This window comes from Gouania willdenowi, chromosome 7 (assembly GCF_900634775.1).
Source record: "Gouania willdenowi chromosome 7, fGouWil2.1, whole genome shotgun sequence".
Taxonomy (NCBI): domain Eukaryota; kingdom Metazoa; phylum Chordata; class Actinopteri; order Blenniiformes; family Gobiesocidae; genus Gouania; species Gouania willdenowi.
Genome location: NC_041050.1, coordinates 23,579,596 through 23,607,543, shown reverse-complemented (window position 1 = coordinate 23,607,543; position 27,948 = coordinate 23,579,596). Strand labels below are relative to the sequence as shown.

At 40.2% G+C, this 27,948-nt stretch overlaps 1 protein-coding gene across 1 annotated transcript in view; it reads right to left on the bottom strand.

Annotated features, from left to right (window-relative positions):
• Nucleotides 1–1,736: 1,736 nt before the first annotated feature.
• Nucleotides 1,737–27,948, bottom strand: part of LOC114466850 (cryptochrome-1-like) — a 104,111-nt gene continuing 77,899 nt past the window's right edge. Inside the window, exons 6-15 of the mRNA XM_028452662.1 lie at nucleotides 24,292–24,380; nucleotides 24,076–24,216; nucleotides 23,685–23,996; nucleotides 22,989–23,140; nucleotides 11,250–11,452; nucleotides 10,652–10,762; nucleotides 10,457–10,570; nucleotides 8,574–8,654; nucleotides 7,673–7,794; nucleotides 1,737–3,697 (exon numbers count right to left, since the gene is read on the bottom strand). Of these exons, the coding sequence (XP_028308463.1) occupies nucleotides 3,689–3,697; nucleotides 7,673–7,794; nucleotides 8,574–8,654; nucleotides 10,457–10,570; nucleotides 10,652–10,762; nucleotides 11,250–11,452; nucleotides 22,989–23,140; nucleotides 23,685–23,996; nucleotides 24,076–24,216; nucleotides 24,292–24,380 (1,334 nt within the window). The 3' untranslated portion in view covers nucleotides 1,737–3,688. The remainder of the gene's footprint in view (nucleotides 3,698–7,672; nucleotides 7,795–8,573; nucleotides 8,655–10,456; nucleotides 10,571–10,651; nucleotides 10,763–11,249; nucleotides 11,453–22,988; nucleotides 23,141–23,684; nucleotides 23,997–24,075; nucleotides 24,217–24,291; nucleotides 24,381–27,948) is intronic.

The following is a 27,948-nucleotide window of genomic DNA, read 5'->3' as shown; positions in this document are numbered from 1 at the left end:
GAATCCCCTCAGACTAGATAGCGCAGATGCGTTTCGAGGGCGAAATGCCATTTTTGACCTTTGACCCAAGATGGCTGACTTCCTGTTTGGTTTTGGGCGGGGTCACAATGTAACTTTTTGCTCATTCTGGGCCGAAGACTACATGTGGCGATTTTCGTACATATCGGTCAAACCTGGCGGTCGTGCGGTTCCATCATCTTTTTTCACGCCACCAAATTATCGAATTTTTCGCCAGGCGCGAGGTGCGTGCAATTTTCGGTGAGTTTTCGGGCGTTTTTAGGGGGTCGAATTAGCGTTCAAAGTGGGGAGGTACATAATAATAATAAATAAAAGCGAAAACAATAGGTTCCTCTGTCCCATTCTGGGACATCGGACCCTAATTACTTCAAAGCCACACTGGCTACTGGGAATTATTTTTGAAGACTTGAGACAGTAAAAAACAATGCAAAAGTTATCAATTGCTGTCCTACAAACAGATAACTATCCACTGCATCAATTTATGAATAATTAAATAACAACTCAGGTTTTTTTTAACAGTTTGCAAAATAAAAAACTAAAAATGTGGATTTACTAATATGCTAAAAAGAAAAACATGAACAACTACATATACAATATAAAACTAGACTCAAAGCAACTTATTTTTAAACGCCTCAAGCCATTCGTTTGTTGAAATTGTCTCTGTACCAGTTGTATACAAGTAGTGACAGCAGATGATGTGGTAAATAGGACCCGAGGCAATGGATGCTATCATATTTCAGGAGGGGTTTGGTGTCTCATATTGTTTGTTGTGACGTGGGGACCTCTGCTGGTCATTTAGGATTATGTTTTTCAAACACGGTTATTTAATTTTGGTTTACAGATGAATTTGGGATTATCCAATGATACCCAGACCCTTAGACTGTGCAGTGAGAAGCTGGGAGGAAAGCCGAGTCAGCTGCTATGTATCAGAAACTGGTATTGGTAGTACTGTAATCCACGGTAGTACCGTCGTGTAGAATTTCTAGTATAGTAGGAACCATTACAATTTGGCACTGCGGGGTACCGTGCAACGATACTGTGTTTTGAGATTGTCCAAACTTCTACTTTGTAGTTTTTGTGGAAGTCGTGCATAGGAGTGTGAACATTCAGTAATCAGCGTCTGACTCCATGATTCTCTCCACCTGTTGTTACTCGGTAGTCAATTCGAGTTTCGAGGAATTGCCAATAATGTGACCTTTGGCGGAAAAGGCTGTCAAATATATCCTCCGGTGTGATTGACAGGTTACCTCTTTGTCATAGTCTTTAATATGGTATTATTTCATTATACATTTGTTTGATATATACCTTTCTTATTTAAAAGAAAAGGCATTCGTTTTTGAATGATGTTTGGTATTTGCAAACTACACTGACTTTGTGAACCGTTTGGGAGAGAGTAATGTTTAGTGTGTTTGGAATGATTTTACTTCTATAACAAACTTACTAAAAAATGTGGCTCCAACGGCCCTTGTTCCTCTTGTTGAAGTCACTGTCGGTTAAACTCACTAACTTTTAATAGCATTTCCACACTGTTTGCTCACAGACCAACAATCAGGTCAAAGCTCAGAAATAAACAAATAGCAAAGCTTGAAATATCTTTAATTTCCTATCATGAACTTGATTGAGCACAATTAAAGACTTATCCACAACATTAGGAGGGACATCGTGTTACAGAGACAAATGATGGCATCTGCATTCACCTTCACGAACAAAGAGCCTCAATTAAAACCTGGTGAGAAAAATCTACAAAGTATACAATAAAAACAATTATCAAATCATCCCAGTGACATACGGAATCATGAGACGGATACACAAGAATACTCCTACGCTCGTCACAGATGAACAAACATCGAGTACTGTACAGCAAACAACTAGTGGAGAGCAGCTTCAACCGTTCAAATGTTTCTCTGACTGAAACCAGAACCACCAGCAGCTCCCAGTGATCCTTTAACACTGACGTTTGATTATTCTTCAACTTTACAACCAACAGCATTGTTTCTTTAACGAACTGTTGCATACATTTATTTTACATCAATTTTAAAATCACATTGTTACATTTTCACAACCATGATGCTCCTTACAATGCATCTAAGATGATACCCTGCTCAGGAAGCTGTTTATAAACCGATACATTATATTTGTCATATTTCTCCTGTGAGACGATATTTCCTGTGGCTGCATCAACTATAAAGCTTTTTAACCAAACGTTTTGTTGCTTCGCTTTTGTGTATTCTGAGGTTGAGAGCAGTGTGTATGTAGACATTGTGTAACATCTTTGAAAATCCCCGTCTACACGGTTTAATCCTCACATTGCATTTTGTTGTTCTTACTAATAGCTGACTAGCTGTAATAATGCCTCTCTAGGTTACAAACTATAGTAAACTCCTGCAGAGGACTACTGCAGCACACACAAACCTGCAGCAATGAAAGGTAAACGGACTCTGAGGAAATCAATCGACTGTGCCGCTGATTTGAAGCAGTGGGGCCGATAAAGCTAACTCGCTAACTAATTCAGAAAAAACTATCAGAGCTAAGGTGGAATTGGAACTAAAGCATAGTGTGTCTGGGTTTGTATGTTTTGTTGTCATTAAAGATGGTGAAACGTCATTCAGTTTTAACAAGTTTAAAATCAAACAACTGATCGGCTGCAATAGTTCGAGATCACTGGGTTTGGCTCTGGTTCAGAGCGGACTTTGTGTGCTCTCCTGTCTAACCATTACAAGGCTGTGTGTGTACGTGTGGATATATAAATAAATCTATACACGGGGGTTTATCATACAAAGGGATTTCAACATTCTCTGCTTTGTTTCATCCTTCGAGATGCTGGAGGATAGATGAACCCAAATAAAATAGAGGCTGCCATGCTCCCGACGCCGCTCCACCCACAGGGGGTGGCGAACCTTTGAAGTAGCAGCGAGTAGCAGAAATCCTTAGTAGAGGAGGAATGTTACTCTTTCTTACGCTAATTCAGACAGAGATTCATATTTTTTAAAGACATCAATGGTTTTCTTCTCATCTTCCGACAGCTTTTGGTGTTTATAAGAAATGTTAAAAAAAAAGTGAAACTGAGCTCGGAAAGAAGATTGCAGCCCTGTGCCCACGTCGTGTTGGTGGACTTAACACAGAGGTGAAAATGTAACTTTGAAGCTTATCAAATCTGCAAGGGGTGCAAAACTCAACATTTCCTAAAAGTGAAGGCAGTCAAAAGCTAGAAATAAACCTCTTCTAATCCCATGATGCCCTTCCACCAGAAGAAACAGTAAATCTATGTGTAAAGTTTGGGTCTTTAAAGAAAACATCAGATGAGTATTTTTAGCTGCCGAAGCTGATCAGACGAGGTGAGCGAGCTCCTCGCCCCAACAGCTTTTAGTTTTCTTTCATCTGTGGGATTGAAAAAGCCAAAGGACGATCAAAGTTGAGTCAACATCATTTTTAAAAACTCCTATTCCAATAACCCAGAACCAGAATGAGAACACGCAACATAGTTTTGAATGTAAAATGAGACGGAGCAAAAAAAAAAGCTCAGAATCGTATGGGAATGTAAAGCCAGTCACATGTTCACCTCTGTGTTTACACTGCGCCATGTTAACTGTGTGTGTGTGTGTGTGAAATGGGCGACAGCGGTAAGGCTTCCTCTCCTGTGGCTGATGACAGTCGGAGCTTCTCAGCAGGTTTAATTGCTCTGTGAAAGAAGAAGACATTGATCAACAAGCAGCACACATCTGCAAACATGCAAAGATTAAAATTTCACTTCTCAAGTAAAATGCTGCCCTCTTGTGGTGGCTAAGAAGAAGACGATGATGGCAATGAATGTATAGGTTTTATACATCAGATTACTTTTAAATTATCCAATAATGAAATGTAAGAGATCTGCTTTTGTTCTCCTTTTGTAAAAGATAGATGACTCAGTATTTAACTAATAGGCCGATTTCTAATTTTGCCGTATCAGCTACCAGAGCTGTACGATACATGAATTTCCCTTTAACTTCAAGTCATTACAGTACAGCAGTGGGCTGATGGGAAAAATAAACATGTGGATGCTCGCGACCGTGGCTCTTCTGATCGAGAGGTTGGGGGTTCAATCCCTGTACCTGACTATGTGTCGAAGTGTTCTTGGGCAAGACACTGAACCCTAAGTTGCTCCCAGTGGTCGACTCGCGCCTTGCATGGCAGTCCTGTCCCACTGGTGTGTGAATGTGAGAGTGAATGGGTGAATAAGCTGATATGTAAAGCGCTTTGAGACTGCTTCAGTGTGGTGATAAAGCGCTATATAAATCAAGTCCATTTACCATTTACCATTTAAAGGAAGAGAGGATTTACTTTAGAGATGGGCAACTTTAATCACTGTAGAGCCACAAACTTGCGATCATATCTGATATGAGAAACACATGATCAACATTCTTCTCAGAATCTCTCTAATAAATCAAGGAAGTTCTGCGTGTGTGTGTGTGCGTGTTTGTGGAGCAAATTTGTGTGCATACAATATTTTGGAATTATTTGGTTTATTTTAATTAAATTTAGCCCGGATGGCACATTCATGTTTACCCAGAAATGAAACCTGTTCAGCTTTTGACCTCAGTGTCAAAACCTCATTCCCATGCCCACTCCAGTTTCTGAACATCAGGATTTTGCTGTGGACCATGATGTACGCACGTTTTTGGGCGTACGTACCTTTTGTACATTAGGCCCCTGGCGTTCCAGGCTGTGGCCCCCAGACTCTGGAATAACCTACACCAGTCTCTCCGGGAGCTAAACTATGTGGACACTTTTAAGAAACATTTGAAGACTTCACTCTTCAGAAAAGCTATTAGATAAATCAATTTAAATTTTTATTATCCTTTTATGATGCTACTCCTGTTGATGTAAATGCACCTTTGTGTTATTATTCTCTGATGATGTTGCTCCTGTTATTTTAATTTCTCCTCTGTTATGTACAGCACTTTGTGATTTTATTTGAACAAAGCACTTTATAAATAAATTACTTACTTACTAATTGAAGCCACATGCACTCATATTGCAGCAGAGACTTCCAGAAAAAATCTATCCAAAGCGACACAAGCATGCCAAAGGATTGACCATCAGTGTTACTAATATGTTCACACTTACCAGTTCGTGACAGGACATGTTTGAGCGCATGTCCGCAGAGTGTGATGTTACAAATGTGTGGTCCGAGAAGATTGTAAAGCTAAATTAGTGTTCCTTGAGAAGAGGCAGCGTTCCCGAATATAATCTTGAGGAAAAGAAAGAATATCCAGTCTTGGATGAAAACATCTTTTGTGGCGTAGAGCATTTCTAATCATTTGAGCCTCAACATTGATCGGATTTGGAATGAACGGACAATCCATGACTGACTGGTGTTCAGATGGGCGGAGCCAGGTAGAAACTAGGGCTGCCAACTTTGGTCGTTTAGTTGACTAATTGATCGATGCCGTCGTGGTCAACCAAGGTTTTTCATTGGTCCCCAGCAATGGTATCAGTTTTAATACCGTTAAAAAAAAATGCTATGCACTTATATAAGTGATAAGGATTAAATATTAATATAATGTATTTAATGCCTAAAAATGATTCTATGTCCAGCAACAGCTGTGCAAGTGCGTGCTGCGCTGCAAAAAACCAAAAAAAGTGTTGCGCTTCAGCTGTTCTTTTTCTACACAAGAACATGGATTATCCTCATATTTGATATGTGGATTATGTTAATAAATCCACTGCTGTCTCTGGCGCAGAGGCGCGCACGGCGCACCTGTGTTTGACGTTTGTTTGTTTCCCCGTGCGCTGGTCTGATGTTGACATCAACAATTTATTAATAAAAGCAGGCTTACCACTAAAACAAACGTAAATATGCTATTTGTATGAGAAAAAAATAGGTTTTAATTGTCTATTTCAGGTCTGGCACAGATATAAATACCTAATGTCTGTCAGACCTGTAGGTTTCACTTTTGCTTTGTTGGGTTCTGGTCAAAGGTTCCTATCTTAAAAGGTTTGTGTTTAAAAGCAAATCAGCACCACAAAAGGCCAAAACAAAATATTTGTCTCTTTTTCTTTCTCCTTGTCCACCTCTGCACCTGCTCATTCATTCTCCGTTTTTTTCTTTTTTCATACTCCGCTTTTTTTTTTTTTTGGCGATTAATCGCTACGTGTGCCATAGTCTTGGTCAACCAACCATTTCATTGGTTAACTATAGCCCTAGTAGAAACCCAGGGTTTTTTATACAAAATCTGCCAAAAAGCAGGTTCAGTTCATTAAGAATGTTACCGTGATGACATACTTGGAGTATAACTTACCTCGCTTTCTAGAACCGGAAACTCATAAGTTTCCCATATACTGTATAAGCCCAAACATACTCAGAGTTTGAACATAACCCACTTTCTGAAATACCCCCTGAGGGGTATTCCATAAAGGAGGGTTAACAAACTCTGAGTCTATCCATAAACTCTGGGTCAACATACCCCGCGATGGGAAACTCTGGGTATCGGATTCCATTAAAGCTGGTATGAAGTGGGTCAATCAACCCTGAGTATATAAACCTTGGGTTACTGACGTGCACGTGCGCGATAAAAAGCCATCATCAATGGATCGAAGATGAGTCGAGCTGCCATGGCAACCACCCGGAAAATAGTGATTTGTTCACCGTAATGGGTGAAATAAGCCGGTGTTTGAGGAATATGAGACTGTTCCAAAGGTGCGTTCAGTCTTCAGTGGCTATAGTGGCTTAAATCACCCGTAATTAGTCACACTTTTTGGTCACTTCATCACTTTATTGCTTCAGTGATGTGACGAGCGGTGAATAATATGAATAAAATGTGTCTGAGGAGACGTGGCAGCTGCATAGGATGGCTACATAGAGAGCCCTCCTGTTACACTGGATATAAAGACAGTAAATGCCGCTTGATATTGCATCATTTATATTGGTTTTTTATGTAATATTGTCACCAGAGTCATCTCAATGTCCTAAAGAATGTCATAAAAAAACACTGAAGGGGGACGCGAACCCGCAACTCGTCACTTTCAAGCGCAGCGTCACAGTTCACTGCGCCATCATAACATCAAAGACACATCATCTACAGATTTAACTGTATAACAATATAAAACAACAATTGAGCCTTAAAAGTGGATTTATTTAAATTATCATCTCCTCCTTTATATTATCCACAGGTTTACATTCAGTGAACTTTATTACAGACGTCAGTAGATGTTTTAATGCAGATCAACCTCTCAGTGTGTTTTACTTAATGATCTGTATCCACAATGTAAGAAAGAAAACTACCGTTTGCAGAAAAAAAAAACAAAAAACAAAACGTAAAGCAACACAACATTAGTAATGATGTGAACACGTCTGTGGTGTGTGATGTTACTAATGTGTTTCAGAGAAAAGTATTAAGGTTTATTAAAGTGTTCAGAAACGGTGTTCAGGTGGGCGGAGCCAGGTAGAAACCCAGGGTTTCTTTGATAAAACCTGCCAGCGACCAGGTTTAGTTCACGGACAATGTTGCCATGGTAACATACTCAGAGAAGAACATACCTCGCTTTTTGGAATGGGATACTCAGAGTTTCCCTCATTTGAGCCTGAACATACTCAGAGTTTGAACATAACCTGCTTTATGGAATACCCCTCTGGTGTTATAGTAGCAGATAAAGATGGATGTGGATTGATGCTGACCTCAGTGCTCTGTCGCTGCATCTTGTGCAAAGAGCAGGACGACGGCTCTTCTCCCAAACCTTCACGTTCCGACTCGCGCTCTCGCTTTCCTGTGATTTCGCTTCTGCTGTGCAGGAGCAGTCCTGCAGTAAACAAACAACAGATGCTAAACAAACAAATGGTAAACAAATACATTTTAAAAACTTTTAGCCAGCCTCCTTTTTAAAACTAAATATTATAATTAAAAGTTATCTTTGAATAAATTATGAAATATTACTGCATTCCTTACTTTAAAAAATGTAATTAAAGGAGCATAGGGCAGGATTTGAGAAAAAATAAACATTAATTTTAAGTTTTTTTAATGCTCATGGGTCATGAAGCGCTCTAAACCAAAGAGAATGAGTCCACACATTGGACTACCTATTGCCTTCAAAAGATTGGGTGATACATTTTGTACTGCTGTCACGGGTACGAACAGCAGTACAGTTCCACTGATGGTGAAGTCAAATGACACTGGTGGAAAAGAATGAGAAGAAGACGACTTGGAAACTGAAAGAAGACAAGCACAGTGGACTAAACCTTAAACTACTGTTTTGTTCTACAGATGCATGCAGAGGCATGTGCACAGGTCTTGCAGTAAACAGTCGCATGAATGGCGAGTACTGTATTTAAATAACCGTGTCACAGTTAAAATGTGAATCGGGCAGCATTTTCTCGTCCGAGTCTGATCCGACAGTGAAAACCTATTTTTTTTCTCTCAAAGAAATGACATATGTACGTTTGTTTTAGTGGTAAGCATCGATTTTATTAACAAACAACTGTTAATGTCAACATCAGATCAATGCACAAGTAATCACATTAATTTGTCTAAAAAAAAAATTAAATATTTAAATACAGAATGTTTGTCTGATTTTCTTTCTACCTGGGTGTTGAGGCACAGCAAACTCGTGGTGCAGTCGGCTGCTGGTGACGGTCTGACTAGTATCTGGCACTGAGTGGTATCCTGCAAACACATCAACACAAAATCTTTGAGAGTGAAGCCCCACCCCCTCAGTCACTGAGTGCGCTCCTACCATTAAGGAGGGACTAGTTTGCTAAAAGCTCCACCCAATGGGTGAGAGAGTACCACATTGGCTCTCTGTCAAGGCCGAGTAGAGCTGCTGATGTTTTGAATCATCTGGTACCCCATGTTAACTGATGACTTTGGCTGATGAGTGTTTGCTGCTGGTGCACAGAAGTCAGTCATTGTTATAAAGGATGCCAGTTTTACCAAAACACCCGAGAAGCTACAACCTGCTCATGTTTCACAGAAAAAAAATGCTGCTGGTTTATACTGGTTATCCTCTGAACTTACAGTAATTTCCCCTGAAATAATGAATTATGAAAGTATTCTGAATAAATGACATTAACCCTTATACTGGTTTATACCTGTTTATACTGGTATTCCTCAGTGAATATGATAATAACTCTTATACTGGTTCATATAATTTAGTGCGCATGCACCACCATGTATGCTGCCTGTTACAGTCCGTAAGTAATTTCCCCCTGGGATAATAAATTATTTCTGATATCAGTTTATACCTGTTCATATTGCGTTTAAAATGGTATTCCTCAGTAAATTTAACATTAACCCTTATACTGGTGTAAAGTATATCCATTTATACAGGTTTATACTGGTACAGTATATTCCTGTTTATACTGGGTTATACTGGTTTACACCCATTTATACTGGTTTATACTGGTTTATGCTGGTATTATTTAGTAAATATGACATTAACCTCATATTTACTCATACTGGTTATTAGGAATTAATGATTCTCTCAACTCCTGATACGATTCGCGATACTGGGTTCATGATATGATTCTCTCACGATTTATTTTACAAAATGGGACGGTAGACAAATGATGATTGAAAAATATTCCTAGATTTTTTTTTGGGAAAAAAAACTAGAAAATACTGTACTATTTTCCTTTTATTTTTCATTGTCAAAAGAATCCCTTGATAAACTATTCAAAACAATGCAATTTAACTAAAAATAAATCTTGAATGAAATAAATAAAGGAATAATACAAATGAAGAAGAAGCCTATTAATTTAAATTATGGTTCTATAATAAACAATGCAGAACTGCATAACAGTTCTTTTTCTTTTTAAAAGTGCAACTGAAAATGTATTTTGTGCCTTAACAATTGAACTTTAAAAAAAAAAAAAAACAGTCTACCCTGTACTGTATTTACGTCAGATATTTGTTTGAACCAGCAGAGGGCGCTGGTAACCCAGTGGTCGGTTGCCATGCAGATATTCTGTGCAGTGAAGAAGAGAAGCTATGCTAACAGACAGAGCTAATCGAAAAACGTGACTTTTACAGATATTCACGTAATATTACAGATATTCTTTCAGTGCTAAAGGGGTAAGGAATCATTTATGAACATATTTAAGAGTAGAAGGGGGCCAGAAAGAAAGTAGTAGCAGATTCCGCCTGCCGCCTCAGCATTTGGACAAGAGAAGGATAATATATAACACCCTCTGCTGTTTAAAAAAAGTACTGCGATCACATTTTCAGAAAATCAATATCAACCGTGATACCTATGAATCGATTTTTAACTGCCTTACGATTAATCGTTACATCCCTACTGGTTATACTGGTTTATACCCATTTAAACTGGTTTATATCTGTTTATACTGGTTTAAACTGGTATTCCTCAGTAAATCTGACAGTAATGAAGGAATGTGGTATTATTAATGATGTTAATGTATTCGTAGTGTTTGCTCTGGGGTATATTTAATGTTTAATGATGGACTCACTATGCTGCTGCTGCCCGTGTCGGCTCTGCCCTGTTTGCTCCTCGCTGTCGAAGTTGAGCAGGATGCTCCCGCTGCCATTGCTCGTGGCCACAGAATTCCCCGATGCTGCGGACACTGAAAGGCAAAACGAGGCAGTGAGTGGCTCAGTGTGCGTCCGTATCAGAGCTGAGGTGCACACGTTCAAAGCAGACTCACAGTGAGTACCGCCACCGCCGCTGTTGGTCCCTGGCTGCTGCTCTCCAGGAGAGTAAGCCATCATCCCTGCATTCCCGTTCCCGTTGGTGGACGGAACGGATGCCAGGAGGCCTGCATCACACAGAGAGGCTATTTAGAGAAGATCACATGGTTCAGCGTAGCTTGTGTAGAGCTTTGTATGCATTTAAATAAAAACACAAACAGGTGTTATTAATAATACTGTATATGGTAGTTAGATGTAATACTTGAAAATGGTAACTAGCATGAAGTATTCGAAGCACCACAATAACATACAGAGAGGAGACATGTATTATGCCTTCAGCCCTTATTTTTCTCAGCATCTCACAACACAGTGGTCTTCATCTGTCTTTATCTGACTTCGTGACATGAATTTGATTTATAACAGGCTTTAATTACCACTGCAGTAATCACAACACTCTTAGAATATCAGCATGTTCACACATTTATGTAGCATTTGGCATATGTGTTAACTCTGCGATCTTACTTCTGTTTCCAGTATTTTAAAAGCATCGTAAGTGCCACCAACAAAGTAAAGACTATACGACTGTAAGCACGCACATTTCACTTCCCGTCTTACCCAGCCCGCGGTAGCGGCTCAGCTGCTGGTAGATCTGCTTCATCCTCTCGATGTTGAGCCGACTGGCCTTGGCATGGTGCACCATGGGCTTCGGATAGTGCACGCCAATGATGCACTTGGCAGCCACCTGCACCGACACAGGAGCGTTCCACGGGTCGTAGATGAACTTAGCAGGGAGACCTCGGAGGATAGGTAAGTAACGTCTGGAAGCATAAGAGACATTAAATATGCTTGTGCTTAAAACCAGGTGGAAGGCTGACACTCAAACAAGGGAGGGAATGACTCGGGAACGCCAAAGGTCATCAGGGAACAAAGGGTGCATTTAACCTTACTGAGAGAATGACACAGTAAAACGGAAACAAGCACATAGGTTTACAGGCGATCGTTGTTCAAGCACTGAGGTGAGTTACCCTCACAGTGCAGGGAGATCAGTGAGCACCGCAAGGCTGCGGTTCGGAAGTGAGCCAGAGCAGGTGGTGGGCGGTTAGAGGGATAGAGGGAGAGGGAGGGAGAGAGAGAGAAAGAGATAGAGAGAGAGAGAGAGAAAAAGACAGATCACCGTGTGACAGAATTGTGGTTTCGCAGCTGCTGAAGCTCTGTTTGCAATCCCGCTTTGTTGTGGATTTGCTCCATATGACAGAGAAAGGGCACCTGGTCCCGCCTTACCGAGAACTGAGGAGGGGGCGAGTGGAGCTGTGTGGAACTGTGGAAAGCTACGGAAAAGACCGCCGGAGACGCCGCCGCTCGCCAAGGCTAGGAGACGTCTACTGTAACATGTGGTGAGAGAGAAGACTGTAATAACCCCAACCCCCAAACCACTTCGCCCTCCCCTCCCGAGCAGACGCATGATAGAGAAGTTCTGACATCAAAGAACAACTTTCAGCGCGCTTCGTTCATCACCTTCCCTTAAAGTGGCTCTGCTCAGAGCAAGACACAGACCAATAACAGAAGTCCTCCATCATGACACTCAGCTCGCTCCCCTATGATCAGACTATGACTATGAGTGTTTGCTAGTGTTAAATACAAAAACTGGACTGTGGAAGTCTCAACTTTACAGATATCATTTTAAAAAAAGAAATCTAAGAAATTACACAAGATAGAAATAGTAAAAACCACCGTAATCAATTATTTTAATTGAATGAAAAAAAAAAAAAAATACTAATGATAAAATAGCATATGATTATTTGAGATATAAAATAAAAAAATAAAAGAATAATAAAATATGAATTTTTTTTTACAAAATATTTACAAAAAACACAAATTATGTTCAAAATTCAAAAGTTGACATCTATAAAATGTACAATATAGTCCTAAACATTTTAGTAGCATCACCATAACTGTAGCAGTATTATTATATTTAACAGTTCATTATATTATTATTATTATTTATAGAATTATGAAGTTATGCTGCACTTTTTGTTGAATTGTTTTTGCATTTGTATTAAAAAAAAAAAAAAAAATAAAAAAAACTGAGTAGAGCTCCACTGAGGCTCAGTCCTCTCACTTATGTTTAACATCTATATTCATGACCTGCCAAACACAACATCTACCAAGTATGGCTATGCGGACGACTTAACCATTATGCTCCACCACCCAAAATGGAAGGCGATGGAAGATGTCCTCAACCGAGACATGAGCATCCTGACTGACTACCTCCACCTGGCACCTGCAACTCAGCATGTTATATATATTATGTGTGCAAATGTTATATGTTTTTGTTTGTTGTTTTTCTTTTCTTGTTTTTGTGTTTTGGATGCATTAAAAAAACAAACAAAAAAAACTGGAAGACTGTAATGCATGACTGTATGTTGCCAATTGATATATTTTCCAATAAATATATTTTGAAAAAAAAAAAAAGTACTTTAAATACAATACTTTAAGTCAGTTCTGACTTTGATGGGACACCCAGATGGACTGATCAATGGTTCACGGGCACGGCTCAACTAGTTTGGGACACCCGGATGGACTGATCAATGGTTCGTGGTTCAACTAGTCTGGAACACTCTGATAGACTCATCAATGATTTGCGGCTTAACTAGTCTGGGACACTCGGATGGACTGATCAATGGTTTGCGGCTCAACTTGTCTGGGACACTCGGATGGACTATCTTTCTATCCTTTTCTGTTTGCCCTTCTGTTCACTAACCCCAACCAGTTGAAGCGGATGGCTGCCACCTCTGAACCTGGTTCCGCTGGAGATTTCTTCCTAAAAAAGAGGGAGTTTTTTTCTTTCCACTGTTGCTAAATGCTTGTTCTTGTGGATCTTGTTGGGTTCTTTCTTTCTTAATTTAGACTTTTTATTTTTTGTTAAAGCTAGGGTAGGCGATTTTCTCCAGATACATGTTATGGCAATTATTATATTCATCATCATATCATCAAATGTGTGTTCATGTGTACAATTTGTCATGGGTTAATACATGATGACTGCATTACTCTTTGCACTTTTGAACAGCTGAGTGATGTTAGATTAAACAGTACAGATCGTATTGTATCCACTGCAACTCACAGTGTCTGCTGAAGGCCAAACTCAAACTCACATGCAGATATACACGCACACACACTATTAAGTACAGATAACATTGGCGCCCAACCTTCCTCATATTATACACGTCTTCATCATCCTCAAACGTTTCCACTGTTGGGCATCTGACCCCCTCCTTCTCCTCACCTCATGGTGGAACTTTTTCTGTTATCTGTATAAAAGCTTAAGCTGTGAAACTGTTAGTTAGTGGGTCTTGCTTTTTGCTCTGCCAGGAGCCTTTTGACCATCCTTGTTGGGGGGGCTGCTTTTCATTCATACAGGATGGAAGCTTCTTTTGTACTCCTTTTTTATTTAGTTTTATAATAAATTTTTTTTATAAAATCATCATGCTTCGACTGGACTCCATCATTCAACCAGAGCATAAATCATGCCTCAAATGAGGTCAACCGCAAATTTGCCGTGACATACACTTTTTAAGTTTAAGTTTTGGTTGAAATGAAGATCTTTTTTTTTTTTTCCACTTAATTTTTTATTGAAATTTTATGAACACAAAAACAACATCAAAAACCTTGTTTGGGTAACAACACTGCATTCACCATCATTAATCAATTGTTCTGTCAATCCGTATTTTGTATTCAGTCCATTTGTACCATTTCTTGTCCATTTGAGCTTCTGTGTGTTAGTTTTTATATTGTGTAGATTCCTTCAACAATTGTCAGCCATTGGTCCTTTGTTGGTGGTTCTATCTTTCCCCAGTTCCTGGTGACAGCTTTTTTAGAAGCAACTACAAGAATCTTAACCAGGTATATATTGTTTCCTACTAGACTTTCAACAGAGAAATTACACAGATAGAGTACATTGCTGCACATTGGAATCGCATAACCCATCACTTGTTGTAGCTCTGCACACACAATCTCCCAAAATACAGTGATTTTATGACATTTCCAAAAGACATGTGAGTGGTCTACATCAAACCTTCCACAGTTCCTCCAACATTTCTGTTGTCTATTTAACTGTTTACTTTTCAGCTTTGGTGTCATAAAGAAACATACCAGATTTTTCCAGGAGAACTGAAGAACTGGTGGATGTTTGGCATGTCTTACACATATTTAGCCAATCTTCGTCTGTAATTTCCATGTTAAACTCCTTCTCCCACTTTCTTTTTATATAATTGGTTTTTATCAAGTGAGCGCAATCCACGATAAATTGCTGAAATGATGCTTGTGTCACACTGTTCCCTACTCCGGAGGGGTCAGCCTGTATTTCTATTCGATAATAGTCACGTAACTGGAAGTACAGTGGGGCAAAAAAGTATTCAGTCAGCCACCAATTGTGCAAGTACTCCCACTTAAAAAGATGAGAGAGCTCTGTAATTTTCATCATAAGTATACCTCAACTATGAGAGACTAAATGAGAAAAAAAAAATCCAGAAAATCACATCGTAGGATTTTTAATGAATTAATTGATAAATCCCTCGGTAAAATAAGTATTTGGTCACCTACAAATAAGCAAGATTTCTGGCTCTCACAGACCTGCAACTTCTTTAAGAGGCTCCACTCATTACCTGTATTAATGGCACCTGTTTGAACTCGTTATCAGTATAAAAGACACCTGTCCACAACCTCACAACAGTCACACTCCAAACTCCACTATGGCCAAGACCAAAGAGCTGTCAAAGGACACCAGAAACAAAATTGTAGACCTGCACCAGGCTGGGAAGACTGAATCTGCAATAGGTAAGCAGCTTGGTGTGAAGAAATCAACTGTGGGAGCAATTATTAGAAAATGAAAGACATACAAAATCTGATAATCTCCCTCGATCTGGGGCTCCATGCAAGATCTCACACCGTGAGATCAAAATGATCACAAGAACGGTGAGCAAAAATCCCAGAACCACACGGGGGGACCTAGTGAATGACCTGCAGAGAACTGGGACCAAAGTAACACACTATACCGCCAGGGACTCAAATCCTGCAGTGCCAGACGTGTCATTTGAATGATCCAGAAGAGGATTCGGTGACTGTCATATGGTCAGATGAAACCAAAATAGAACTTTTTGGTAAAAACTCAACTTGTCGTGTTTGGAAGAGAAAGAACACCATACCTACTGTAAAGCATTGGGGTGGTAACATCATGCTTTGGGGCTGTTTCTCTGCAAAGGAACCAGGACGACTTATCTGTGTAAAGGAAAGAATGAATGGGGCCATGAATTGTGAGATTTTGAGTAAAAACCTTCTTCCATTAGCAAGGGCACTGAAGATGAAACATGGCTGGGTCTTTCCGCACGACAATAATCCCAAACACACCGCCTGGGTAACGAAGGAATGGCTTCGTAAGAAGCATTTCAAGATCCTGAAGTGGCCTAGCAAGTCTCCAGATCTCAACCCCATAGAAAATCTTTGGAGGGAGTTAAAAGTCTGCTCTCGAGGGGATTGGCATGGAGGAATGGGCCAAAATACCCGCAACAGTGTGTGAAAACCTTGTGAAGAAAATGTTTGACCTCTGTCATTGCCAAAAAAAAAGGTACATTACAAAGTATTGAGATTAACTTTTGTTATTGACTAAATACTTATTTTCCATCATAAATTGCATATAAATTCCTTAAAAATCCTACAATGTGATTTTCTGGATTTTTTTTCTCATTTTGTCTCATAGTTGAGGTATACCTATGATGAAAATTACAGGCCTTCTCATCTTTTTAAGTGGGAGAACTTGCACAATTGGGGGCTGACTAAATAATTTTTTTCCCCACTATATCTACAAAAGTCAGGTGTCCCCAGACAATGTTTTTCTTTCAAATTCTGGAAACTCTCCAGCTGCCCTTCTCTTTCTAAGACACATCAAGCTGTTACTCCTTTGGCTGTCCACTGTTTAAATCCTTGATCGTATTGGGCCGGCTTGAAATTGCTATCAAAAGCTAACCATTTTAAACTTTTGGAATCATTGTAACATTTATAGATTTTTAATATTTTAAACCATATTTCTAGAGTATGACCTGTTATTGGATCTATGTTTTTTCTAAATTTCTTGTAAAGCTCCTTGTCTCCTATAATACTTTGAATTCGCTGTTGGTTTACTTGCTTTTCTATTGCTTTCCATCTAGCATCATAGTTAGGTTTGCACCAACAGTAGACGGGTCTTAGTTGGGCTGAATAGGGCTGAATAGAAATACTAGAATAGAATAGAAGCCATTCCACCTTTATCTTTGGGCAGTCGGAGAGTTTCATACCTAATTATTGGTCTTTTGCCCCCCAAATGAATCGAGATATAATTTTATCCCAACTAATGAATTGACTCTGAGGGACCTCTACTGGTATTGATCGGAATAGGTATAGAAGTCTGGGCAACAAATTCATCCGGATTATCTCAATTCTTTAAATAAAATCTAGTGGTAGGGTAGACCTTCTTTCTATATTGTTTTGTATATTTTGGTTTAGTTTTTCATAATTTTCTTTACTAGTACAGTGCCCGTCGGAAGTATGCATTCATATAGTGGGCTAAGCGCCCACTATATGGTGTGCAGGAGAGTTGTCAATTACGGGCATAATAACAACATACTCTGTAGCATTATTAAGGGGTATATTTGCAGGTGCAAAGTAAAATAACGTGTGCAATTTCCCTGGTTTAATTCTATGAGACATGCGTATGATGACTGTGTTGGGTTTTTTTTTACTCATTTTTTGTTTTAATTATTGTTTGTTGTTGCCATTGTAGTGTTATTTTGGAGTCATTTTGGGTTTTTTTTTAATGTAGTTTTGTGCATTTCTATTGTCATTTTAAGTGTATTTTTTGTATAAATATTTAGTTTTGTGTATATTGAGTCATTTTCATATTTTTGTTGTTGTTTGGTGTATTTTTCTGTAATATATGTTTTTTAGAGTCATTTCGTGTGTTTTTGGAGCCTTTTGTATGTTTTTGTGCATTTCTGTTGTTACTTTGTGTACTTCCTGTATAAATATTGTTTAGTTTTTTTGTTTTACGTCATTTGTGCATTTTTTTGTATAATTATTGTTTTTTGATGCATTTGTAGTGTGATTCTGGAGTCATTTTGTACCTTTTTTAGTGTAGTTTTTTGCATTTCTGTTGTCTTTTGTGTATTTTTTGTTTAAATATTTTGTTTTGTGTATTTTGAGTCATTTTCATATTTTTGTTGTTTGGTGTGTGTTTTGGGGGCGGAGGGAGGGAACCATTCTAAATTCATGCTCACCAGTCCATCCACGTGTACCTGCCTAACTTTCAATAAACTTCTCTATTGTCAGTAGTTAGATGTAGTGGCAGGTGTGTCGTGAGAGAAGCTGCAGTAATCAGGTGACCTTCACTGTGTAACATGTAAACACGTAGATCTGACTCAGAGCGTAACACTACAGTCAATACCACCCTATGGACGGGTGTAGTGACACAGACTGTAACCGGACTAAATGGTGGTCCCTTATTCGCTCAACACTCACACACCTGCACGCATGTCACGTAGACGGTGATCGATAGTGAAGCCCAACTGATCGGCGTGTGTGTGTGTGTGTGTGTGTGAGAGAGAGAGACTCTCTACCTGAGACTCTAATCTCCTCCGTTGGTTGGTCATATCAGGGCCCATCCCTAGACATTGATGTATAACCATCTTGAGGCTCTCTCCCCTGTCTAGAAGTGTTCAACAATTTTTAAACTTGTCCTCCTCTCTGTCGGTTGGTAATGAATTACAACAGTTATAGTTAAAGCCCCGGTGTGCTGATAATCTCCCACTATGATGTATTGTAATTTTAACCCATTTAATAGTGTGTTGATATGTATTCTTTCGCTGCAACTACCAAGTCAAATTCCTAGTATTGTTCTAAAATGTACCTTGCAAATAAAGCATTCTGATTCTGATTATTGCTCTCTGCCTTATCCCAGTCATATTTTAATCCTTTCACATTTATTGTAATCTTACCCTAACCAGGTTTTTACGATAAGAGTGTTTTTCTCACTTTCTCCTGATGAGTTTTGATTACTTCCTCTGGTAATCCTGTAGTTTCTCCATCGCTCGCTGTGCCGTGTCAAGGTTCGATCCGTTGTCTATCACTCGCTGCAATCCTTGTGCTCCGAGGAATCTCCCTTCCTCTCGTCCATCGGTATCGTTCAGCATGTTCAGTGAGAATCCTCTTGTTCTCATATCCCATGTGGCCTCTCCAGCGTTATAACTTTTTACTCCGTCGTTACAGTGGATTTGTAGTTTTGTAAATGGGGTCTGGAAGCGGATGTTTTTCTCCCTTAGTGCCTTCTTTATGCCCAGGTATGATCAACGTTTCTGAACAATCTCGGGTGGGTAATCGTTGTCAAACCCGATTATCTTTCCTCCCACTTTCGCTTCTTCTGCCACACCTTTTTCAGAATCATTTCTTTGGTTTCAAACTGTAGGAGGTTAATTACTACTGATCTCGGACGGGCACCTGCGCTCCGTTTTAGTGACAGGGTTCTCTGGGCACACTGTATTTGCAGTTGTATTTCCTCAGGAAGCTCCAATTCTTTTCTCAATAGTCGATCTATGCAGTTCATCAATGAGCCTCCTTCGTATTCTTCTGGTAGACCGAATATGCGGATGTTGTTTCTCCTGCTCCGTTAATTTGTCTTGCATATGTCGGGTCTGGTTTAGTAGTTTCAGCAGAGCTCCGTTTGCATCGGTAATCCACTCCTCCATCTCAGTTATACAGCCCTCAGCTTTGGTTAGCTTTGCCTTTTGGTCTCGTAACTCTTTGTTATTTTCTTGAAGTTTGTGGTCAATGACTTCTCGAAGCGAAATCAGTTCTTGTTTCATTTCACTCTTTATGTCGTTCTTAAATATTTGCAGCTCCTCTCTCAAGTTTTGGTGGAGGTTTTTTATGTCTCTGCTGATATTTGCTAGCCCTGCTCTGAGGGCCTCTGTGTGGTCTAAATCGGCTATCACCACCGTGTCATCTCCAGGGTTGGCCTCACTTCGATCAGGGAGCGCCGCCATCACGGCCTGTTCCTGTGTTGATTTCTTGATTCTGCGGCTTTTACGTTGAGTATCTCCACTCATTACAAGATGTAAAGCATTTGTATATCGAGTTAACTAGTTTTAGTGGGGCTTTTTTAGCCGACTTCGAGGAGGTCCAAACAACGCAGCTGCTCACTTCGCCATCTTTCCGGAAGTCCCAGAAATTAAGATTTTGTGCTTTGAAAAAGGAACAAAGAAAATCCATCATTTGTAGCAGTTGTAAACCTGTAATAACTTCGACCAATGGAAAAAAATTAACTTTTTTTTTTTTTTTTAACCAATCACGTCTCCCTCTATCCCTCGCACGCACCAGCTCACACTGAAAGCGCATCACCACTGACAGAGTTCAAACAGTTTTTGGTCACATTTTTTAACATATATAATGGTATAATTTATTGTTTACTTACCGCTGAATGAGACATGGGACAACGACGTTTCTACACAATACAAGCGATGGTTATACAAGTTTACAGTCTTGTCACGACACCCGTCTATAGAGTGGTAGTGACTGTAGTGTTATGCTCTGAGTCAGATCATTGCTGTGATTGAACAGAATACAACACTCAAACACTCACACACACTTACTGACATGCACACGTGCACACGCCTGCAGGCGTAAGTGCCTAACAATTTTTTTAAAGTATTTACATGTCATGCAGTCGGAGATCAATAGTGAAGCGCACCTGATCGCTGGAGCTTCACTCATGCCACACCTGCCACTACACCTAAATTAGGTAAGTTTAGTACAAGTTAGGCAGGCAGGTACACATGGGATGGACTGGTGTGCATTAATTTAGAATGGATTCCCCCCCCCGCACGCATGTACGCACACATGCTGCTCATGAAATGGATTATACACACAAGTACTATAAAGTCACACGCTGCTGTAGATTACAGGTATTAAACCACTGTCTACCATGCAGTTGTCATCACTGTAAGCTGTTGAGCATCCTAAATAACTGGCTTCCACCGCGGCTGCGCTGCCGAATGCTATGCAGCGTGCACATGACCAAACAACCACAACCCGCAGGATATAAACATTTCCAGCCATCGGTATTAAGTTACAATTTACACAAACTCTGCGTGTTAAACATTGCTATCAGGCTGTTTTAGCAGTTTCTACTTACCCACGGGCTATGTGCTCTTGACTACGGTCCAAAGTTACTTTTAAGTATGCACGCACACACATAACACAACCAATGTTATTCGAAAACAACATTCAAAAATCACTTCTTTCAATTTTAATTCAGAATAATATAATTATTTAGACCCCTTCATTTATTAAGTGACCTAAAACCACACACACACACACACACACACACACACACACACACACACACACACACACCCTTCTCATTTTCGAACTCCATCAAGGCATTGATACCCTGAAGCCTCACACCATATTTGGTTATCTTATCTTAAACAGTTTCTGAGAAAAGCTGTCCCTTTTAACTCGGACGGACGGACGGATGGACAGAGCTCAAACCTATATCCCGCTTCCACACTTGGTGGTGGGGGATAAAAAATACCACTATATAAAAAGTCAGCTAGCTTCATGCTAATATCTATGAGAAAACTCATGTATATGCTCATGCTAACAGAGCCCAAACCTATATCCCCCTTCCACTTTGTGGCGAGGGACAATAATGACAGAAATAATGGCTCTTTGAATAAGATGGAAACAAAATCTACTTTCATGAATTCCTTTAAAGTCCTCTGACACAAATGATATTTGATTACACTTTTATTTACTTATTTATGTATAAACGTATTCTTTAAACCAAATTAACACCAATTAATGGGCTCTATCGACAGAGAGGGATCACTTCCCTACAGCATTTCTGACCTAAACTTTATAGATCACAAGATATTCCTGCTTGCTTCCCATTATGGCGACACAGGATGTGAGGTAACTGCAGAACAGCAAAGCTTCAAATCAACATGAAAGGTTAAAAACTCTAAGCTCTGCTTTTTGTCGGTGACATTGCTCAGCAGCACAAAGATGTACGTTATTCCCAGAGATTGATGACACACATTTCTGTACTATCTACAGAAAAATAAAATGCAACTTGGATGACAGAGAGTGGCTGCATTAAGCTGCATTGCCAGGTTGGGTTTGATGTGTCTAAAAGAGGAGACGGTTATGGATCCTCATTACTCCATATCAGGCCCAGCTGGAAATGTCCTTGAAGCACAGGGCTGGATGGTATATAGGTTCATACCGAACACCGGTATATATTTTCGTTATTATATTATTTTTTAATATACCACCATACCGGTGTATTTGACAGCTTTTGGAACACTACGCTGCACCGCGTTTCAGACCGGATCCTTTTCAACGTTGCACTTCTAAATAGGAAGGTAAACAGTAACGCTCTGGTGTTAGTTGCGGTGTAAACCATATGTGTAAATGGATAAGAAAGACACAATTAAAAGCTCTGAAGGTGCATGTGAGCATGTCTGCATGCACATGCCTCTGCAACAGAACAACACTCACAGACACGGAGGCACGGTTAGCTTAGCATGTCGGCAGTAATACACCAAAAAAGAGAGCAAAGGATTGCAATTTGTAATTCCTATAACGCGGAAATAAGTCCTGGTGGAGCTGCAAACAAAACGCTACCTTATTCACCATAAGAAACCACCACACCACGGAGTATGCAGCCTTTAAAGCTAGAAATCAAGCTTATGCTAAAGCTAAGCTAACATGGCAAAGAGCCATTGGGCTGCTGTTGCAAACTTGTATTATTACTAGTGTGGAATTATACCACAATGTTCACTCATCATGACAGTAAAATAGACCATCCTAAGTCAATCTACTGCAGTAGTTCCTCTCTCAACCAGTAGAAGATGCTGTGAACACCTGATTATGCATGAAAAAAAAAAATACTGTCATATACTGTGAAACTGTTAGAATTTTGAAAAAAATATAAATTTTTGGTCATACCGCCCAGCCCTAATTAGAGGTTTATTTTGTTAGCATAGTTAGCATGCAGTAACTTTGCATGCATTGTCTGTTAACTTAAGTTTCTGTGTGCAAGCATTACTTCCAGGTTTATCTGCTATAAAGGTCTACACACACAGCAGAGGCCAAAGTGAATAAACTAAAGTGCCGAAGAAGAAAAGAAGACGGTGTTTGTCTGTCATCCATGGTCAGTCCTACCATAAAGGCCTCTGTGTGTGTTTGAGCTGACATGTCTACAGAGAAAGAGGGAAGGAGGAGCTTACAGGTAAGGGCAGGGTCAGCACTGCCAGCAGAGGTACCCACCTTATGAAGTCCCCATTGGGGTCGGTGCGCCGGCCGAAGCCCACGGGACAGTAGCAGTGGAAAAACTGCTGGAAGAATGAACTGCAAGACAGCCACATCCAGCTGCCTGCATTCACACTCCAATCAGCATCCAGGAGCAGCTCCTCGAAGACCTGCAGCAGGGCGAAAACATGCAACCCGCTGTCAATCAGGATTCCATGTGCCTGCAAACCACACCCCTCAGCTCAAAGATGCCATATACAGCAGCCGTTTGAAATGGCCACTGCACAGACAATGACTGTACAAAAAAAGGACACAAAACAAAAATACATAAAAATGACTACAACAAAAATACACAAAACAAAACTACAAAAATATGAAAAAAGATAAGAATGCACAAAACAACTACAAGAAAAATACACAAAAAAACACAAAATGACTACAAGAAAAATACAAAAAAGAACAAAATACACAAAATGACTACAAGAAAAATACGCAAAACTAGAAAAAAATACACAAAAAATAAAAATACACAAAACAACCACAAGAAAAATGGATAAAATAACTAGAAAACACTTGTTGTACAATAAAAGAGACAACACATAAAAAATAGACCAAATAAAAGACACAAAACAACTGCAATACTACACAAAATGACAAGAACATGGAAAACGATAAAATAACACACCATATAAACAGATAAAATGCTACACAAACCTTCATGCCTTCCTCCCAGCTAATCCAAAGGTCACCTCGGGTTAGGAAGCAGGCCACGGCGTGCCGGGCCAGGTGATGGATCCAGCCTTCCTGCCTCAACTGCGTCATAATGGCGTCAATCCAGGGAAAGCCCGTCTTGGCCTCGGCCCACTTGGCAAAGGCCTCTGGGTTTTTGTCCCAGGGGATGCGCACGCAGATTGGATTGCCCTCCATCTTGTCGAAGCGTGGGTTGTTGGTGGCCGCTGTGTAGAAGAACTCCCGCCACAGCAGCTGACCATACAGAGAGAGTGGCGGCGAGCTGTTCTTCTTCACCTGCAACAAGGTTCAGGAGGGAAATGATGTACGGTTACTGACACAAACAGAGAGGGCTGTGAGAAAAAAGCTGGCTCACCTTCCGGTACAGGTCAGTGAGTTTGAAGTAAAAGAGGCGACAGGAGAGGCATCCAAAGCGCAGGTACGGGCTGAGGCCTGTTGGGCTGGCCAGCAGCGAGTTGGCGTTCATCCGAGGACGCTCGAAGTTGGCCACCCATGCCTGCAGCAAAGACGAGAGGCTTTAAAAATACGTGCACACACACTGGCTTTACACGAAGTAGAGTGCAGTACTGACCTTCCTCTCTAGATGGCGCTCTATCCGTGTGAGTGCCTCAGTCTCTCCTCCAGGCCACACCGCTGATGGCAAACCCTCTGTGTCAAAACCTGCAGAGTCACCACAAAATTAACGTCAGTAGGACAAACCAGCAACACACACACTAATAATAATAATAACAATAATAATAATATTAATACAGAAACTCTGGAAGCAAAGGAAAACAGTTCGAACGGCCTTCTGGCATTTCCCCTGAAATTGTATGACAAAAATATAAGTCTTCAGAAAAATTACTTCCTCGTGTACTTTCATACAGATATCAGTCGCCACTAAATTAGGCTCATCTCCTGATGCTAGCTAATCAAGCAGAACCATCTTAAAGTGAGGGAGAGACTTGCCGTGCTGGCCTTTTAGCGACTTTGTGGCTATATTTAGCGTGTTTTCAGACTCCTCCAGCAACTCTTTATCACACACAGAGAATAGTGAACGATGTAGCATTGATTGCTGCTATTATTGGAGACTTCTACAGATGAAAACATGAATGGTTCCTCCTTTCTGTTTCAAGCCCTGCCTCTGTCTCACAGCATTTACAGGCCGCATAAAGAGTAACCAAACCCCTGCTTTCTGCTGACCTGCCACTAGGAAGAAAATTCAAAAAATTCCTTGATTATGTGCGTTACTGCTGTAACAGTAAGACACGCCCACTCAGGGAGTGCTGTGCAGAGAAACAGATGGTAATACACACAATGATGTGTTTGAACACACACACACACTTAGCGAGTTCATAGGCTGAGATGTGTCAATACAACCACAGGCACACACAATCACAATGTGAAGCTCACACACAGCGTTACAGACACCACTCAGGGACAAACAGCTCTGCTGTCAGACCACCTCACACACACAAGACGGACACACACATCTGCGCTCATGCAGAGACAGATGGGAATACACACACTGTATCTGAAAATACACACATAGCTTGATGAACCCTCTGATAGCACAGAATCTTCTCTTTATAGAAGCACAGAGTCAAAAACATCACTGCAGGAACGCACGCAGCATTAGACTCCCTCATAAAAACTGTCAATCAATGCTCACTGAGGGCTGTGATTAGAGGAAAACCTTCCTCCCCCCTCTCAGCTTTTATTTGAGGGGCGGGGCCAACAGGGAAAGTGACGACACAGGGGAATCTAAAGACTCTGTTTCAGCCATTAGCAAAATTAAATTGTAGTAGCAGCTTTCAACCCTTAGAGGCCAATAACATTTTACAATTAAATACGCAACATTTAAATACTTGTACTAAAATGGGAAGAGTGGGACTAGGATCAATAAACAGCACTTCTTAATACCCAAATACATACTGTATGTATTCAGCAGAAAAAAATGGGTTTACTCTTTAAAGACTCAAGGAAAGTCATTCTAAGCAAATTGACTACAGTGAAAAATCATCTAAAAATCATCAGTCGTGCTAGGGAGAAAAATAAGTATATATATATATATATATATATATATTGCCATATACTGGGAAACATCACAATAATAATAATAAAAAAACCCTGATAGACGGTCATTGTTTGTTGTAGCATGTTTTGTTTGCCTCTATATGTATCGTATTTTCCGGCGTATAGGACCCTTTTCATTTCATTAAAAGTTGAGGGTGCGGCTAATATGGCAGACGGCTCTATGTGTGGATTTTTCAGTCAGTCGCACATGGATCCAGTGAAAGAGGCCGTCAGGGGGCAGAATATTACTGGCAGTCACCCCTACAGCAGAATGACTAAACTGGAACTGCCACTAAACATCATGGTGAACTGAACGTTCATAAACAAGCTTCGGAGAATGTAGAAAAAGTGAAAGCACGCACAATTTTAATAACAGGACAAATGCGTTGCGCTCCGTATGAAGGACGTTGTCCTCAATGGAAGTTTCTGGCATTTATGGTAGGAAGAGCATAAAAAAAGACACAATAAGGTTTAAAATGTAAGATATCTCAGCAAACTTTTAATAGTAGAAGCGAGCGCAGCTGTGGACTCTGAGGCTAATGAATAAAATCACTTAGGGAGAACTGACAGACAGAGACAGAGCATCAGAACAGCCTGGATTCAGTAAAAAACAATAAACAGCATAAAAGTGCCCAATCACCACATTGGGTTTGTTGAGAAGCGATTGTGTCCGGATTCTGACTCAGAGTCCAGACTCTAAATGATCGCGCCACGGTAGTGCACGATGAGAAGAACGGAAAGGTGTATCAGTCTGGATCCAGTAAAAAGTGACCATAATAAGCTGTAAATGGACTGATATGCAGATGTGGGGCAGTGAGAAAGTGACTTCATGTGGAGAAACTCATCAGAATACAAGGACATACATTGAAATCTCCCTTAAACCGAACGGGAGTATAGCAGCCCGCTTACCGGCCAGTTTTGATTGGCTGAGTCGTTTGAAGGGCACTCTCATCAGCCAATGTTCTTGTAATGCCCAAAAGCAGCCTTATCTATTGTTTCACTTCTTCCCTGTTAACTGTGAAGCTAGACGAAAATGGGGTCAGGCTATTCGGCGAGATGAAGGACCAACTTTTACTATTAAAAAGGGAGTACTTATGTCTGTTGCAGACACTTCACGCCTTGGCAATCACTGTTCGCCACTTGAAACCCGAGTCCGTCCCTAGCCATTTACCTTTGAACAATTACACCTCTAATACATTAAAAAAAAAAAAAAAAAAGTGAGTTTAAAGTGATTCCAAGAATAGACAGCAGTGATCAGAGGAGGAGAACATTGTTTCCTGGTACTGTAGGTGTCCGAACAGATTCAAGGGAACTTCAGCCACTAAAGAGCTCATCCTGTACTTTGGTCTCACCTGTCCACAGGACGTTCTCCCAGAAGGATTTTGGCTTCCTCTGGCTTTTTGGAAAAGCCCATCATTGTGCTGTTTACAAAAACTAAATGAGGCCTTCAAAGAAAAGAACACGGTCCCTACGGTCAAACATGGCAGATGTTCACTGATTTTTTGGGATTGCTTTGTTGCTTCTGGAACCGGATGCCTTGACTGTGTGCATGGCATCATGAAATCTGAAGACTACCAAAAACTTTTAGGGCACAATGTAGGGCCCAGTGTCAGAAAGCTGGGTCTCTGTCAGAGGTCATGGGTCCTCCAACAGGACAATGACCCAGAGCACACTTGAAAAAGCACCCAGAAATGGCTTAAGACAAAGCGCTGGAGAGTCCTTGAGTGGCCAGCAATGAGTCCAGATCTAAATCCCATAGAACACCTGTGGAGAGATCTCAAAACAGCAGTTGGGAGAAAGCACCCTTCAAATCTAAGGGACCTGGAGCAGTTGGCAAAAGAAGAGTGGTCCAAAATTCCAGTTGAGAGGTGTAAGAAACTCACTGATGGTTACAGAAAGTGATTGATTTCAATTATTTCTTTCAAAGGGTGTGCAACCAAATATTAGGTTGAGGGTGCCAATAATTTTGTCCAGTCCATTTTTAGAGTTCTGTGTAGAATGATATCAGTTTTGGCTTTTGTTCTCTACTTTTTTGTGTTGTTCCAATGCAAACACAATAAATAAACATGAGAATACCAATGCATTTGTAATTTTTCTCAGAGAAGTGGTGCATTATCTGACAGAGGTGCAGGGGTGCCAATATTTTTGGCCATGACTGTATAATGAGTTGGTT